Below are 17,984 nucleotides of genomic sequence, written 5' to 3' on the forward strand. Positions count from 1 at the left end.
TCTTATGACACTTGTTGGGGACAGCATTTTTGAGGACATGAAGGAGAAAAGAGAGAAAAAGACAGGGGCATGGCACGTGAAATGGTGAACATGAGCAAATTCTAGGAATGGGCTGAAAACCGGAGATCCAACTCCCTTGGAGGAGCCAGCTGCTTCTAAAGTAATGTTTGCTGATGTGGCTTATTTTTCCCTCCTTTACTTTAGAAAACACCTCCTCCTCCTCAGAAAACCACTGGAAGAAGTATACTAAATTGTAAATTAATGAGGTCTGTCTTTAAAAACTCAGCACAGGTTTGACTGATAAGGACAAACCAGTATTTTCAGTTGCTGGAAGTCCTTCTGAGCAGTTAGTTCAAACCACTCTAGTGCCCAGACAGAACAACTTGCTCCAGCTTCGTTTGAATGATGATATAATCATTGTTGGATGACATTTACCTTAAAACATAGTTGAGATGTTAGTGGCTAATTATTGCAATTTTCATGAGGGGTGAGGAGCTTTTCTAGCAGCCTGCTTAATAAAAAGACTGCAGTGCATAAAATTAACATCACTTGCTGTATACACTGAAAAGTTGAGCCTAGGTGAATGTGTTATAGTTATTTCTGAAAGAAGGCTCTCACCAGTGTGGTTGTAGGACTAAACCAATGCCACGCCATTGTTTCCTAACCACCCCCCCCCCCCCCCCCGTGCAATTCTTCTAGCTCTTTATCTGATTACCATCCAGCAAACAGCTGACTCGAAGAGGCTGCAAAGCTTGAAGAGCCCCTGTATTCTCTTTGCCTTTAGCTGGAAACTGTTGGAGTGGTTTCTAACTCTGATAAAAAGAGAAGTCACAGGCATGACTTTGTCTTAGTACAGGCAGCACAGAACCTTGATTTTCAGTTCTTTCTACTCAATTTTGTTCCCTAATCTACTTTCTAAAACATATCTTCAGAGATCTAAACCTGTGCTGTATTTATAATCACAAAATTTCTGCTTGGGGTTTCCACTTGGAATCAGTTGCTTGCCTGATGGCATTGCCAGTAGCCTTGTTTTGATACAGATATTACTGATCTATAGAGCTTTGGGTCATTTCGTCATCTTTTACAGATGCCAACTATTAATTTGCACTCAGTTTATAGCAGACCTGTAGAGGGGAAGAGAATGGTTTGTTGTTGTTGTTCCAAATAAGAATAGTCCCCATTTTGTCTCCCCATGGCTTCTTGATTTTATTTTAATACAACTTTATATTCTATATACACATTACAGAGTTGATGTAGAAGAAAGTGATAGACTAATTTCTTTTCTTCTGGATAAACTATATATAATGACAACATGGCAAGATTGTTTTCAGATGGTCAAGATGTTTGCTTGTTGCCTATAGGCATGTCGGTCTGTCTGAATCCTTATTTACCAATTCTTGTAAGAAGAAATCGTGCACTTTGAGAGATTGATGTTTTTGTTTTATTTTGCCCCCAAAGAATCTCCCTGCCCCCCCCCCATAAGAATTTGCTTGCCAGGAGATCTTTGGTCTTAGTTGAAGTCATCACATGCAGGTGACAAGTGTACTGTCTGGCCTTAAGGCTGGTCTGTTTCATGTGCTTTTCCTCCTCTCCGTTTCTGCCAGAGGAAATTCCATCTCTTGCCTGCCTTCATGTGGTGCTGATAAAGTCCTTCCTGTACATTAGAATTCCTGTTTTCCTTTAAGCAACAGCAGGGGATTGGGAATGATCAGGAAAGGGGAGGAGGAACAGGAGAAGAATACACTCGGCAAAGTAGCATGAGCTATAATTTCTTAGTGTGCCTTGCATGTCCTTTGAAACAAGTCATGCTTCCAGGAAAAAAGCACTTCCCTGTGAATTTTAAGCTTCCATGGAGCTCACGTGAAAGTTCTGTCCAGTTTATCACTCGGCTAGCAGTTCATAGTTGTTTCATTCTGTTCATTAGTATCACTGTATCTGTTGGTTGTGTAATCAGTTGATAATGTTCAGAGTTCATTCAGGTTGGTGTAGGGCAATGCATCTGAAAGATGCAGAGAGCTGCCCCATATGTTCTTGGATCTGTGGGGGTTTTTTGTTTTTGTTTTTATTTTTGTTTTTAAGGGAGTCATGAGTTTTGTAGATGTTCTGGAATTTAGTATCCAAGAGTATTGGGCCTCTTTCTTGGAAGTGTGTGTCCCAATTAAGGCAGCAAGAGTAAAAATGACTTCTAAATTTTTAAAAAGCTTTTTTTTTCCTAACTTTAAAAATTAACTTTATCGAGGTATAATTTGTGTATCATAAAACGCACCCCTTTTATGTGTCTGTTTCCATTAGTTTAAACACATGTAGACACAGATGTAACCATCACCTCATCAAGATGCTAGAGCATCTTTTCTTCTTTTTGGTACCCGTTGCTGAAAAGACAACATACTATAGTGTGGGGTCTGTATATGCCTAGGTCCACAAATACTAATATGTACACATTTTTGTCTTTCTCTGCACCTTTCCTATTGGTTCCTCATTTATGGCTGAAATGGTAACTGTGGGAACATTTCTTGGCATCCTGACATCAGAATCCTGCATCTTGGCGAGATCACGACGATGCAACGTCCACCCACTCAGCAGGCACCCCGGGGCCCTCCAGTGGGGGCCACGCTTCCCAGAGTGGAGACAACAGCAGTGAGCAAGGTAAAAGGTCAAGCATTTCCCTTGTGCAAAGTAGACATAACCGAACTAGCTTCAGTATTTTATGATCTCACTACTACCTCCCTGTAAGTAGGAGAGTGGCAGGTTAGAGAGCTGCTATATTAGTATTTCCTCTCAACTTACATTACTTTAAAAAAAAATCAAAGTGAACTGTCTCATCTTTAAGTAGACATTACAAAAACAATTGAGTAGTTCTGCCAATTCTTTTGCAGATTTGGTTATCTACACTTTAACTTCGGTGTGTGAGTAAATAGAATGACCTGGCTTATTTTGTTACTGAGTAAATAGAATGACCAGGTTATTTTGTTTGTCATATCACCATTAGGAGTTCTCTGTAATCAAGCAGTGATGCCTCTAAAGTACATAAAATGCCCAAATCTGTGCTCATGAGCTCTCAGAGAACGGTGTGGCTTCTACATGGAAGTTTATCTTGGGAAGATGGATTTTGAAATTCTTAGCCTATTTGTCCCCATTTTCATTCAGCTGACATGGCGACTTTTGTCAGAAATCCTAAAGATTAGAATAATCGCAGGACAAGGGGGGCATCAACTGCAGATGACAAGGAAGCCTAGTGTACTCTAGAATAAATTTTACCATGGAAAACTCACCTACTGCACAGAGAGCAATTATACATTGGTAGGGATGAGTCTTCTGTAGCAAAAATGATAATTGAAAGGAAGATGCGTTATTGAATGTGGGCCAGGAAAGTGTATAGATTTTACTTTTTAATATTTTACGTTAGATAGTGTCTGATCTCCTAGGTCTATTTCATCTCTATTATGACTGTGTTTATGGCCACAATATTTAAGCATTAGACAGTCTTCCAGGTGGAGGACAGTTTAACAGCTTGAGCTGTAGTCTTATATGCCATTTAAAAGAGGGTGGTTGATGTAGGGTGAGTGCCTTCACTCCTCCAGGTTTCTGGCCACAGATTTTGGATGACTAGTATTCTAGAAGAGTGTAGAAACATTGTTTCTCCTAGGATGCCATTAACTGTGACTAGGTCCAAATTAGAATCTAGGTTTAACAAATTTGAAACTGATACAGAAATGAACACTACGAGATGGTAAATTGAGGAAGAACTTGCGAATTGTATTTATTTAGGCTTATATACTGTCTTTATGAGACCAGTTAGATTGCACCTAAGAAAACCAAACCGGAAGGCATTTTGGAGATGGCACGAACATAAATTCTGTGGATCTGCAGTGCAATGCCTTAATTGTGGTTCCATATCCTGGTGATGGACTTCTCGGCAGAGTTAAAGCTGGAAAGCTTTGAATGACTCCCACCTTTCCCCACCACCCCAAACTGCTATCACACAAAGGGTGAAATGTATCTATTAATAAAAACAAAACGCCCTAAACATTGTGCAGAAGAGGGGGGAAAGAGAAGCAGACTTAATGGTCTAATGAGGCTATCTTCCAAAGACTTGTTGTGTGTGAGGCTCGCTTTGACCTTTCACTTTGCTCAGGAGCCCAGCGCTTCATTTTTCACATTCTTGCAATTACGTTAACGCTTCAAGCATTTCTGACTCCAAGTCAGCTAGCAACACCAGGCATAACTCAACACTGTGAGTTTTTCTCCTCTCTGTAGATTCATTAACAGGTCACGAAGGTCCCAACTGAAATTTAAAACTGACTGGTTCTGTTGGGTTGGTTGAGTTATGGCAAGGGAGATAGCAGGAAAGGACCAGAGAGAAGGGGAGGGGGAGAGAGAAGACCCTGGGGTTTGGAGCTGGGAACAGTTGCAGCAGCAAGCAAGGCATGGAGTTTTATCATTTCGGTTAGTTTGTTTTGTTGTTGTTTTTGGTCAGAAAAGAGAAGAGTTCTGAGACTGACACACTGAGTAAAAGTGATACACACAAACCTCTGTGTTGTGGGTAGCTGCACCCACTTATCCCATGCTGAAGGATTTGATCCCTGTAGGATTTTGTTCCTTTTATCATATCTCTGTGGGATTAAAGAATGGACATGGTAGCTTATGTGTACGAGAACTAGGAAGTCAGTCATTTTACTGTATTAAAGTGTGAGGGACAAAACAACTTATGATTCCTATAACACAGGGAACGCTTTGACATGGAGAATTTCCTACCTGGCTTACCACATCAGTGGTTCCCAAACACATGTTTAAGGGGACACTGTTTCTTACGGCAGACCACATGTTGAAGGCCAGGCTTGGATGTATTTTGTCATACTCATGCCCATATGAGTCTTTCAAACATGTATTTAAGGTGCTGTGAAATTTGGCCCACTGAATTGTCCATAGTAGCTTTCTGTGGGAAAGATTAATTATCTGCTTCAGGGCAAAGTCAACAGAGATATTGACTGAAATCACATATGCTTATCCTAGGTTAAATCTTAGGGTTGATGTATAATGGAAAAGCTAGAAGAGAAATATATGTTCTTAGCATTAAATATATTATAATGTTTCATTGGAAACCAAGTTTGTAGGTTAGAAAAGAGTTTTCTTGCTTATTCAGAATTTATTAGCACAACAGGCATATGGAAAACTGTAAAACGACTCAGTTTCAAAACAAATTATGATAAACAGGAAAAATAGGGATGAATTGTACTAAATACAATGTTTTCATACACATTTTAAATTAAACTTTAATAGCCATATGCTATAAAACAATACATGCATTTATGTTGCTTTATATTTTTCGTGAATATTTTTACTAAAATGATTCGTACACATCTTTGCTTTGGAACCTAAAAATACCTCATTTTATGACTTGATAGTGAAAGAGCTACAGTTACACAGGTGAAAGGTCATCTTTTACTCTCTAGTGTTTGTGCCACAAACCAAATGGGGGAAAAAAAATCGAATTTTAAAAATATTGTAAGAAACAAACTTGGTAAAATATAAAACCCGACTTTACTATATCTTTCAAACAGCACATGCCTAGCAGTAAACTATATAAATATGAACCAGATTTTCATTCACTCTGATTTCTTTTGCTAAAAGCAGCCAAAGGGAGGGAGTTTGTCTTGTTAGTCACATTAGAATGAAGAAAGAAATCTGGTTTTTCAGGGATAGAATTAGGGTACAGACTGGGGACTCTGCGGAAGTAACGGGCCCTCTTTGTGTCTGGCTTCCCATCAGTAAAATGGGGCTTGATAATAAGGCTTGGGGTCCCTAATTCTGTACCTGCTGAGTCAAAAGCTGCTTTGTATTTCATTGTGTATTTTGCCAGAGTAAAGACTAGGAAGCAGCCTCCTTGTTCATAGAGCACTTTGAGAGCCTTAGATGAAAGGCACAATATATGTACAAAGTATTATTATTATTGATGGGTTTGTGTAACTCCCATTAACGCTGATGGGAGTTACGCATGTGAATTGGCAAGAGAATAGACCCCTCAGTGTTTAGAGCACATGAAATTTACATTTTTTCCAGTGCTGTAATTGAGATGTTGACAAATTGGAGAATATTGATGAGCCTTTGTTTTAAGTATTTCGTGCCAAGTTTGTTTTATTTTTCCTGGTTTGAACAATGGTATGGGTTCAGCAGCAATGAATAAAAAGGGTAGAGTAAAGATAACTTTGTATTTCAATATTTTGATGTGCCAATATGAAATAAATTGTCTTAGGCAAATGGAATATGCTGTTTTAATCATTAGCTATGCATGAAAGAAAAATTGATGTTGACATCTTTGCTGTAAAATCGTTGTAATGGGGCCTTCCTTACAATTCATTTTTGTAAAATTCATTTTGTACATTTTGCAGCAATTGAACAATCCCTGCACTGTGAATAGGCAGGATTCCCAGAAATACCGAGGCAGTTGGCCCAGTAACTGCTGAGCTCACACTGCACACCACACGCACGTTAACCATACTGTTGCCAGACCCAGTTTAACCTAAATACATTAGCATACTAGCATCTATATTTCTTTAATCTTTCAGGACACAGGGCTGTGCAAGCCAGCATAATTCCCCTCAACTCTGCCTGCCACCTATCAAACCCTTCCCATTGATGTCTCCAACTATGATCCAGGCAATAAGACTATTATTTCATAGCTAGGTATTTGTTTATTTATTATGCAGTTCTTTACCAATCATGGTGTCGAAATCTAAAAAATACCCCCTTTATATTGGATGTGTTTATAGGTAAGCAAGCTTCTAAAATAGTATTAATTACACTTTTGAGTTTGTAGTGCATACTACACTTATGAAATAGATTTCTTCCCCACCCAAATATTCTAGTTATACATTTAAAGGAGGGAGCAAAACCTCAAACCAACCTACAGTGGATCCTGAATATGTTCTACTGGGATTTCTTATTCAGTCTAGGAAAACTCCGTCAATGGAATGTTTTCATAGTGGCGGCAATTTCTTTAAAATAACCCTAAATACAATATGACAGATGCCATCTGGCATAATCTTTTTCTAGTTGCTTTTAACTTTTATTTTTCCTAGAGCTAAGTTCATCCAAAACTGGTCACTCACTGTTATGCTACATATATGACATTTCTTTTCCTTCCTGTCTTCCTAATTGTATCAAAAAATTCTCTGAGAATATAATTGATAATTGAACATTCCCACGGAAAAAACTATTGTATATGGAACATTTATGTTGCATTTTTATTCTGTTCCCCCCCATAGAAATGAAATTAAATTCTTCTAATAAATAAATGCTCTAGGAGCATGTAATAGTGCCCATAAATGCTTAAAAGCTTTCTATAATTGCTGTTAATTTTGAGTAATTTCTTCCTATATGTATCAACTTAGTTGAAAAACCCAGAGTTGGGATTTCTAGATTTTTTTTAACTTAGTCATGTAAAGGGATGTCTCCTGATGCCAGTTAGAGTTTAATTTAGAGTAGTAATTAAACTTGAATACTGCCTCATAAACAAAAGATAAACAATAAACCAGCCACGTTCCCTGCTGTTTCATAGCTTTCTTTCCCAGATGTTTTAGCCTGATAATTTTTACACAGTGAACTACCTAACATGGAGTTTTGTGGACAGAGGTCGAAAATGAGTTTTCTTTCTTTCTTTCTCTCTTTCTCTCTTTCTTTCTTTCTTTCTTTCTTTCTTTCTTCTTCTTCTTCTTCTTCTTCTTCCCCTGCTTCTTCTTCTTCTCCTTTTTTTTTTTTTTTTTTTTGGGCAATCCTTTTTCCCTCCGAAAAGCAAAATGCAGAGGATTTTTCACTATTTAGATTTTAAACAATTCTGATAAAATAAATACTTAATGCAGATGTGCTTTAAAGATAACTCTAGTTCTTCTTCTTGGGTATTGTTTATTTTTTTCTTCAAAACTTGTCACGAATGCCTTTTACACTTAGTGATATAAAGAGAAACACATTTTTATTTAAGTAAAATCTTGATAATAAGTCAGAGAACGCAAAGCTTGACAATGGAAAATGTTTCTTCTCACCCTTCCTCCCCATCCCGCCCCTCCCCCCCCCCCCCCCCCCCCCCGCATCCCTCCCCCATGGCCAGCGTTGTAGACTTTATGTCTACACTCTTCCCTGGGCCACAAGGGTTTCTCTGTCCAGTTTTGGACCCTTCCACTGTCAGCCATGATCTTTCTAATTGTCAGGTACTAGTCTGCCGTTCAATGCAGAAGCCATGTTATTTTCACTGGGTGGGGTAATTACTGAAAGCTGAGAATAGCTGCACTAAAGACACAGGGATACTTTCATGATCCCATTAGCATAAGAGTGGGTAAATTATTCATGCCAAGTGAGGATTCTATGGGGAAAAGTATAGTTAATGCACATAGTTTTTAAATGTATCCCTTTCTGCTCTGAGACTAAATTCTTGTTGGAATCAGTTCTCAGACATTTACGGGAAAGCTCTGGTGGCGTGTTAGATGCAGTTCATCTCTCTCTGTTTGCAGCGCTCTCAATAGAGACCATCTGGCAAAGATCCAGAAGGTGATTAAACAAAATGATCAGCTCTTGTTGCTGTGTTACATGTCCAATACTACGGATTAAAAAACATGACCCACGACAGTCACGCTAACGTCATGCCGCTCCCCCCTCCCCCTCCCCTTTCCGTATAAGAATTCAGATGGTCCACAAATGTGTGTGCCATCTTTGTGTCCTTATGGCCCATAATCATGAACAGGTTGTGCAAATGGCTCTTTCTGTAGCACTGTCTGTTCCAGCAGCAAAGAAGCATTTCATATTAATTGGGTCAGTCTAATATTCATATTGACATGGGGAAAAAATTACTAAAATTTATTCTTATAGCAGACAATGACTATGTGTGCTTTCTGCCATGAGGGAAGTGAAATCTGACAACTGGCTTGTGCAACTGATTAATTTTTCTTGAAACTGGAGAAAATCAGCATGAAAAACTGTCATTCTCTGAAAGTAGCGCACAACCCTTTGTAACTAAACAAAATGGATTGGGTGGGGGATTTGGGGGAGCTTGTGGAAATGAACTCTGGTTTTAACGCCATAATCAGGGATGAATTTACAGGGCCATTCAGAGGAGTCCTCCCTCCCCATAAACAAGCTGATAATCACAGGGAAGCTGACTTCCAATTAGCTTTTCCTTCCCTCACACAGATCAGGGTGTTTATATGTCCTCCTTAAGCTTTGATATGTCACTGCTGAGTTGGTACATCTCATGTCACATTCAAAAGTTTGGAAATAAAATGTTTTATTGTGAGGAAATCCTGCTAATCAGCAAGGTAATATTCAACCAATCATTTCACGATTGAGTTAAGGTAAAAATGCCAAGATCTGTGACTAAGGGACAGATGTATCTTATCTTTGGGGGTTTGCACCAAATGCCAAATAGAAATATAAATTGAACAAACCAGACATTGTGAGGAAGTGATTTGAAGAAATATTGAGATGAAATCTTGGAATGAACTGTATATGTATATTTATAACAATGCTGTGAATTGCTTACATGCCACATTTGCATATTATTGATTTTATTAAGGGCCAGTTTGATGTCTGTTAGCTAAGGCATTTAGAGAACACTATTATTATGAGGTTATTCAGAGATTATGCCTGACCATTTAATATTGTGGAGGTAGTCCTGCGACTAATATTAGAAGTTGAATTTGAGTGCAAATATCAAGAAAAAATAAAGAATAAGGCAAAAAGAAAAAAAAAATTCTTAAAACCTACTTTAAAACATCATTGGTCCTTGTCAGCTCCTCTTTCTAAGGGAGGGTAAAACACTGGGTTAGAAATACAGTCAGGCATCGTACTCAGGGAGGGGAAGTGAAGTTCCCCTAGAGTCAGTGCAGTATGGCAGATGAAAGGGACTTGTATAGCCTTGGGGGTCTTAAGGCTATTATAGGGCAACTCATGCTCTGTTATCATGCTGATTTTTCAATTGATTTTTGGCTGAACAGTACTTGTTGAAGCCCTCCAGAGCATCAAACACAGCCTTATGGTGCTATATGTTGTAATACATGTGTTCTATTTTTCCCTTCATTGTCTTTACTTTGCTTCAGAAGAATAGTCCATAATGATGCCATGTTATTTCCCAACCCCCCCCCCCCCTTCTTCTTTCTTCCTTGTTTCTACCTTCAGAGAGTTTCTTGAAATTCTTATTGTTTTTTTAGGGGCGGGGAGAAGGGGGAGGCAGGATTAGTGGGATAATTCATCTTCCTATGTTGACATTTGTTTTTAATTTGGCCTTTAAAAATATTTTGATGTCACAGCAGACAATAATATAAACCATTTTCATCTACCAAATTTATCCCTCAGTAGTTTTGAACTATTCACTCCCTTTCTAATGACAAACAACAAAACAACTATGAGACTTCACTGAAATCTAGTTCCTCATTAAAATGAAAGTGAGCCATTTTAGTAGCTCTTGCTATACAGCATTAAGATCCCTCAGTGGGCTGAGAAGCCAGGTCTTGAAGAGGGAAATGATGGAGGGAAATGTAGAGAAAGTGTGTCCCTGTCTGTCTTCTGCCTGGGGGATTCTTACTGATGAAAATCCAATTCTCATATCAACTTCTCCATGAAGCCTTCCTGATTTGCCCAGGGATAGGCCTGTGTTCCCTTCTCTGCACCCCAATGGCACTTTCTACTTCTATCATAGCATTTTTCACATTTTGTGTTATAATTATCTGGTTCCTGGTCTCTCTGTCCGCTTTTCCACTGCAGGGATTATCATTTATTCAACTGTCTAGCAATATTAGGTCCACTTTTGAATCAGTAAACAAATCCTCAGATTTTGTTTTGTTTTTAATTTTTTTTTTTTTTTTTTTTTTTTACATTTATTCATTTGTGAGACAGAGAGAGAGCACAAGCAGGGGAGGGGCAGAGAGAGAGGGAGACACAGAATCCGAAGCAGGCTCCAGGCTTTGAGCTGTCAGCACAGAGCCTGACACGGGGCTCGAACTCACATACTGAGAGATCATGACCTGAGCCGAGGTCGGACGCCCAACCAATTCAGCCCCCCAGGCGCCCCTGTTTTGTTTTGTTGTGTTTTGTTTTGTTTTAAGATGGACAGGTTAATTGAAACCTTGTTCTTATTGACTCTGTGGTGTACACCTGAACATAAATGAGCTATTTTGAATATATTGATACATTTGATCAAATGCTATTAAATCCTTAAGAGATAATAGAAATTGTTTCCTTTTACTGAAACTTTGTTGTATACAACACTGCCTTAAATAAGTCCATGTATCCTGAACTCAGAATTCTTTTGGTTATAGGTAGGCTCTTAAATTTTCGATTCTTATTCTAAGTAGTATTTTAAGATAGTACCTAAAATAGGACTTGTCTTATTTGTTCTTAATGCTGTCTTAAATTATGCACATAGAGTCAGAATTTGGAGATGGGGTTTCCTTTCATTATGTTATTTATCTTTACAAAAGTAAGTATGTAGATGTATCTTTTAATGTAACGGCAAACCTAATAAGGGAAATTGCTTAATGTGGTCAATAGTTTCCCATGATTAACTCAGGGTCCATTTTGCTTGTACTCCTTGTTTAGGATGAGATTGACCTTGGGGGAAGTCATTGGTCTTCACACACAGGTAAAGAGTCTGGAAGTAATTCTTGAATTTTAGGCCTCACATGCTTTTGTTGATTTTCTACATATGTTGTCCAGTTTGTTCATAGTTTGCTTTTGAGCAAGTATAATTATTTTGGATGATGCAACCAAAACCTTGTAGTGAGCGTTTTTTCATCTGCCTGATGTTCTGTCTAGAATCTTGGATTGTGAGTCAAGAAGCCTGTACTGTAAGGTCAGGGTTATACTAAAAAGGGCACAGACTTAGGAGGCAGAGATACATGGGCTCAGGTTCCAGTTTTACTCAGTATCTGCTAGATTCAGTTTCTCCATCTGCAAAGTGGGTGGAAAACTATTGAGCTTCAAGGTCGTTCTGGAGATTATATTAAGTGGGATTCCATGTGTTGCATATAACATTGGCTGGAAACAGTGATTGTTAGTTCCTTTATTCCCCTGTCCCCCTGTCCTAGGCTAACAGTAATTAGCTCTGTGGCCTTGGATGAGTCTCTTAATGTTTTTGGACTTTTGCTCATCTGTAAAATAGGACTGAATTAGATGATCTTTCATTTTATATTATTTTTTTTATTGAAGTATCGTTGACATACAATATTACATTAGTTGCAGGTGTACAACATAGTGAACTGACGATTTTATACATTATGCAATGCTAGCTTCAAGCTCCAGGAATCTAATGTTTACATTCATGGGTCTTATTTTTCACTTGTGCATTTTATCTTTAAACAGAGAGAGAGGCTGCAAAGTTTTGTTTGTTTGATTGTTTGTAATCGGGGTGTACCATGAGTATTTTTACTTCTTTGATTTTACAGGCTAGCCATAATATGTAGTGAGATAATAGTTTTGTTTTGTTTTTTTCCTGCTTTTGTTTACCAGGAGAGCTTATATTCTTCTCAGCTCATCAAGAATATAACTAGCCTTTAGAATTTATTTTCCGAGGGTGGTAGAATGTTACAATTTAGGCATAGGACACCTAAGGTGGTATATTAATATCAGATGACTGTTCCCTCAGCGAAGAATGAGGTGTATTTTGTACACAGAGCAACTTTTCCATTATCTAATCACCTAGAAGCACTCTGTTGGAACTTCTGTACTTCACAAGTAGAACAATAAATGATAATCAATACAATGGCTGAGACTGTACCCTCTCCTGAAACATATGCCAAATCATTCCAAAAAGTGCAAATAATTTTCAGGAGAATTTTAGTGTTATGTATACTTTACTGGGTCTTAATGATGTTTAGACTGATAATTTATAGAAGATGTAGCTGATTATCTTTTAGTCAGAGTATTTCCTTAACCAAAACCCTAACCCTCGCTACCAGTTAGAGATGTTACTGTTGTCTCAGAACCAAGCGTTCATTTTTTTTTTTTTAAGTTTGAAGATTTTACAAAAGTAGACTAAGAGTGTAAAATTTCATATTTCTTCTTCCAACTAACATTTATAATAAATGCCATCCGCTAAAATAAAACCTCCAAAATTTCTATGTACTAAATGGGAATGATGAAGAAAAGTTGATAAATCATAGATTATTGAAAGCCTGTCAAATCTACCTCGTTGGGGTCCTTTTATGACAGAGTGCTTGCACTGGGCCTACATGTAGGTACACACAACTGTCTGGGGGCAGGAAGCTCTCCCTCTCTCAAGACCTCTTCTAAATAAATGTATGCTGCTGAAATTCACTAGCCAAAGCTCTTCAGTGAGCAAGGCACTGTGGATGTAAAAATATGAAAATTATAAGGCTCCCTGCCTTCAATAATTGACCATCTCCCAGGAGACACCACATCAAGTATACAAATAACTCTCATGCAAGGAAGATACTCAGTTTGGGGGCACGGATGGAGCAAGGCTTGTTGGCGTGGGGACAGCACATGTTGTAGAATGTAAGCTCTGGAAGCAGGTAGTTTTGGAGACTCATCTCTGCCCTGCTGCTTCTAAGCAGCAGTCTTTCTCAGTGTTAGTTTCGTCACCTGTAAAATGGGAGTAATAACTAACTCACAGGGTGGTTGTTGGGACTAAATGAACATTGAATTTTTAAGAGTCTAGGTTGGTAACTAATGGTGGGACACCCCCCCCCCAAAAGATCCCCTTCCTTCAGCATTTATTGACCATATAATTAGTGCCAAGCCCTGTCCTAGATGCTGGAGATAGAAAGCAAGAAAGATGCAGTCCCTCTTCTCTTTATGCTTGTTAGTAACTCAGAAACGTAAACAGATATATGTGTGTGCTACTAATCTGGCATATAACATATAAGTTGTAAGGTATTAAGTTATTTCAGATGAGGGAGTAATTAATTCTGTTGGAAATCCGTGTGGAAGGCTTCACAGGATTGGGGGAGGTTTTAAAAGGTTTTGATGGCCTTCAGTGGGTGTTTCAGGTGAACAAGATAGGGAGGTTATGGGGAACAGATGGAGTAGCCAGTTGAAAATCCCTGAAGTGTGAAGCAACGTGGTATTTTCGAGCAACAGCCAGACTGACATTGCTGTTTGTGTGAGAGAATGCATGGTGAAGAGGTGGCTGGAGAGGCCAGTGGGGGCTGTGAGTGAAGATCCTTGTTTACCACGCTAAGAAGCTTATACTTAATCCTGTGGAGCACTGTTTACCAAACTTTCCTAGTGATAAGTAGCTCCGAAGGGGCCTGGAAATACAGATTCCCAGGCCCCCCTCAGATGCACAGAATTTAGAATCTCTGTGGGAGGCCCTGGGACTCTGAATATTTAATACATGCTCCAGGGTAGCCTAGCTCTGGGATGTAGGGAACCCGTTAATTGAAGAAAAAAAGAGTTGTTGGTGAGATTTATGTTTTCCAAAAAGCTCTTTTAGAATGAAGAGAATACCTTTGAGGGAAACAAGGCTACATGTGGAATAAGGGTTCTTAGTTGGGAAGACGGACAAGGGCTGAAGTAAGACGGTGGCAGTGGAGATGGAGGGGAGAGGATAGATGGGGAAATGACATGTAGGGTGAAGTGAAAAGTAATATGCGGGCCTCTCCTGTGGTGGAGGCTCCATAATCTAGATAGTTTTCTTTTTCCCTGGTGTGAGTTTCAAAGCATGGACATCGATCAGCCAGTGGAGAAAAGGAGGAAGAATATTGCATTTGTACATGTAAAGTTGTTGAAGAAATATGTGATGCATGTTGGGTGAATAATGATTCTTTGGGGGGGGGGCGGGCACAAGGTACTTACAGGCAGGACGGCACCGTGGTTAAAGATGTGGCCTTTGGCATTGCCTGCCTGCCTTTAAATCCTCAGATCTGTCACCAGTCATGGGTGAGTCTCTAATTTTACACTTTGTTATCTGTGAAATGGGAATAATAAATAATATCTAACAGATTTTGGTGGGGTAGAGATGAAATGATAGGATTTATATAAAATGACAGTAATTTTATGCTTGGTTCATAGTAAAGAAAACACTATAAATATTTTTTAATTAGAGGTTGCTTTTAAAGTAGCTATTTTTTTCTCCGATAATAAACAATTAAATAATTAAGTAAAAGCTGAGAACTCACCCTGTACTATTGCCATTGTAATGAAGAACCTAAAAATGAAATCCTGCATTCATATCTAGGAAGTAGAAGTTAAGGGTATAAAGCTGGAAGAGGAGTTACTTGCCCTAAGCCTCCTACCAGCCCCAGTTTCATCTAGTTGGAAGTAATTTCTTTCTTCTGCAGTCCCATTGCACATTTTTCTGAGTCTCTCTTCTGACAAGCAGGTTTTGTCTGTGTAATAGTAATTGGTTGTGTGACTTATTTCTTACCCTCTTTGACTGTAAGATTGCTGAGGACAGTTTCCATGTCTTAGGCATCTTCCCTTTCAGCCCCCGCTGCCCCATTGTGCTATGATAACATAGGAGGCCTTCAATAATTGTTATTATTATTATTATTATTTGAAAGGAGGATTGGGTCCATATTGTGAAGGACATTGAATAGCCTGCTGGGGAGTTTGTGCTTGATCTGGTAGGTAATAGGGACCCATTGAAGATTTTTGAATGGGGGTAGTGACATAATCGCCTTCCTTTTGAATGCCAATGACGAATTCTCCTATGTCTTCCACGGTCAAAATAGCAGACCCATATACTTGCCTGAAATACTGTCTGTTTGAAAGAGTGGATAATCTTTGAATGAAGAAGCAAATTTCAAATAGCTTTAAAAAAAAAAAAAAAAACTTTGACCTTCTCTCTAAAAGTAATTTAAGCACTTAAATTATTGTTATTCACAAGGTTTCCTATATGTAACGTTATTCTGGAAATGTATACAAGGACATATTTTTGTAAATTTTGATAGCATTGCCATAAATATTAACAGGATTGCCTCTATCTTCTTCAATATTTGGAGAAACAACTCCGATGATATTTAAATAGACATTACTTAAAAAAAAAAAAAGGACTTTGTGGTTAAATAGATTGAAAGCTAGAGTAGAGCAGGGTTTCCTCTAGTATAGGAATTTTCAGATTCTCTGATTTGCTAATGTGCATTTTAAGTCCACAAGGCATAGAACACAGAGCTGCTCAGCCTCACTTACCCACTGAAACCCTTCTGTGCACCATCTCTGGAGACCAATCTTACTTGGAACACACAGTGGAAAACAGTCCTCAACTCCTTCTTCCATTGAAGTACTTTCACATAGGGCGTAATATCCTAGGGAGTCTTCCTAGATCTTGTATTTAAGAGGTAGATCAACATGGGCTCAGGATCAATTTCCAGTCATATAAAAGGCAATTTCCTCTATGGTCAGAAGTATCATGGGGTTCAGCTCTCCCTGTACAGAATGTTCTGTTAACCCAGCTGTCTTTGTAGTCACCCTGCATTGTATTAGTCAAACAATGTGCCAGTAAATATCTTTTGAGTGATTCAACACAAGCACTTTTGGTTACACCCTCAAAAATTTATAAATGGGGATCCCAACAGAATCCTGTTATGAACTGTGTTAATACTTAGCTTGATAATTAGCATATGGCATACTTTCCTTCCTCAAGAGTAAACTTTTTCTTTCTTTTTTAAAGTGGCCACTGAGTTGGAGGCTGGATGGTAAATCCATGGAGGGGGGAGGAGAGGAGGAGAGAAAACCATCTTTCCTCATTTGGGAGTGGATGGCTTGGGCCCTCCTTGCTTCAGATGGTGAGCTATGGACTGAATACACTGTCCATTGGGAAATTTCTGGGAATCAGAGCTGCAAAACGCCTACCTGCCTGCATCTTCCTGTTCTGGGATTTCTAGTTTAGCAAACTCTTAGAACTGGTTGCCACTAGGCAGGTGTTACATCTACCAGCAATAGAGTTTTCCATAACTCATCCTTATTGTTGGAGGACGCTGTTAGACATTCATGGGCAGGGGCATTCTGGAGATCTAGAATTTCAGTCCTTTTTGGTCATCAAATGAGAGGAAAGCCTTTTGCATTACTATGTTCTACTCCTGAGCATTGTGGCAAGGTTACCCACGTGAGTATGTCACCCCCTTTGGGGACTACAGGAGAGAGAATTAGGGGAGGCACACCTTGGCTCTCCACCTTTGAAACGATCAAGAAGAAGTTAGTAATATCACTAACACTGTTTTTGCAGTATGGTGTGAAAAAGCATGATTTTTGTCTAGTTTGTAAAGGAGTTTTTCTATGAGATTTTGAACTTGTTATAGCAATTAGCTCCGAAAATTGCAGCATCTCTAAAGGATGTCCTCTTTATTTTATAGATGGGAACATGGACATATTTGGAGAGCCGATGATCTTTAATATCATTAGTCAACTTACAAACCTGAGAGTAAAAGTACAGGTTTACTGTTCTTTATCCGCCCAGGTCCTGATGCTTCTACACACATGAGCTATGTGTCCCCACATAGTTATCAGCCACTTAATGGCATTTTTTCTCCATGTTTCTTACTCTAAATGGAATTCTAGTTGCTTATTTTTCTGCCAGTATACAGCATGGGTTGCTTTCAGCTGGCAAAAAAAGGGAAAAAAAAAATTGAACCCTGGCTGAAATAAAAATACACTGGAAAGTAACGTGTCAGACTTTGGATATTCTTACACATTGCCGTATTGCTCCATATGTTGGACATTTAAGACAGAAATATCAGGGAAGCTTCCTGTGGAATGTTGTCAGGGACCCCTTGAAACCTGCTGCTTTGTAGGTGAATAGTGAAAGTTCTGAGTTCACGAACATCTTCTTGCCCCATACAACATCACTCTGGAGATAGCAATCTCCGAAACTGTGATGTTCTAACTTTTTCATTTGCATGCACGTTTTATTTGCTTAAACTTACTGGCTTCTTTTGAGTCAGGCCACCTGATAATATTTGCTGAGTTTTTATAGTACCTTCCGAGCAAGGTGAGGGAAACAAGGGTTGAGAAATCAGCCTTGATTACGTTACAGAGGG

The 17,984-nt window shown here is 38.8% G+C and overlaps 1 protein-coding gene across 7 annotated transcripts in view; it reads left to right on the forward strand.

The window, feature by feature from the left end:
* Positions 1 to 17,984, forward strand: part of MEIS2 (Meis homeobox 2) — a 207,957-nt gene that overhangs the window by 13,398 nt on the left and 176,575 nt on the right. For all 7 annotated transcript variants that reach the window (XM_042942464.1, XM_042942467.1, XM_042942468.1 and 4 more), the window contains exon 7: positions 2,532 to 2,646. In XM_042942464.1, the coding sequence (XP_042798398.1) occupies positions 2,532 to 2,646 (115 nt within the window). The remainder of the gene's footprint in view (positions 1 to 2,531; positions 2,647 to 17,984) is intronic.

This window comes from Panthera leo, chromosome B3 (assembly GCF_018350215.1).
Source record: "Panthera leo isolate Ple1 chromosome B3, P.leo_Ple1_pat1.1, whole genome shotgun sequence".
Classification (NCBI taxonomy): Eukaryota; Metazoa; Chordata; class Mammalia; order Carnivora; family Felidae; genus Panthera; species Panthera leo.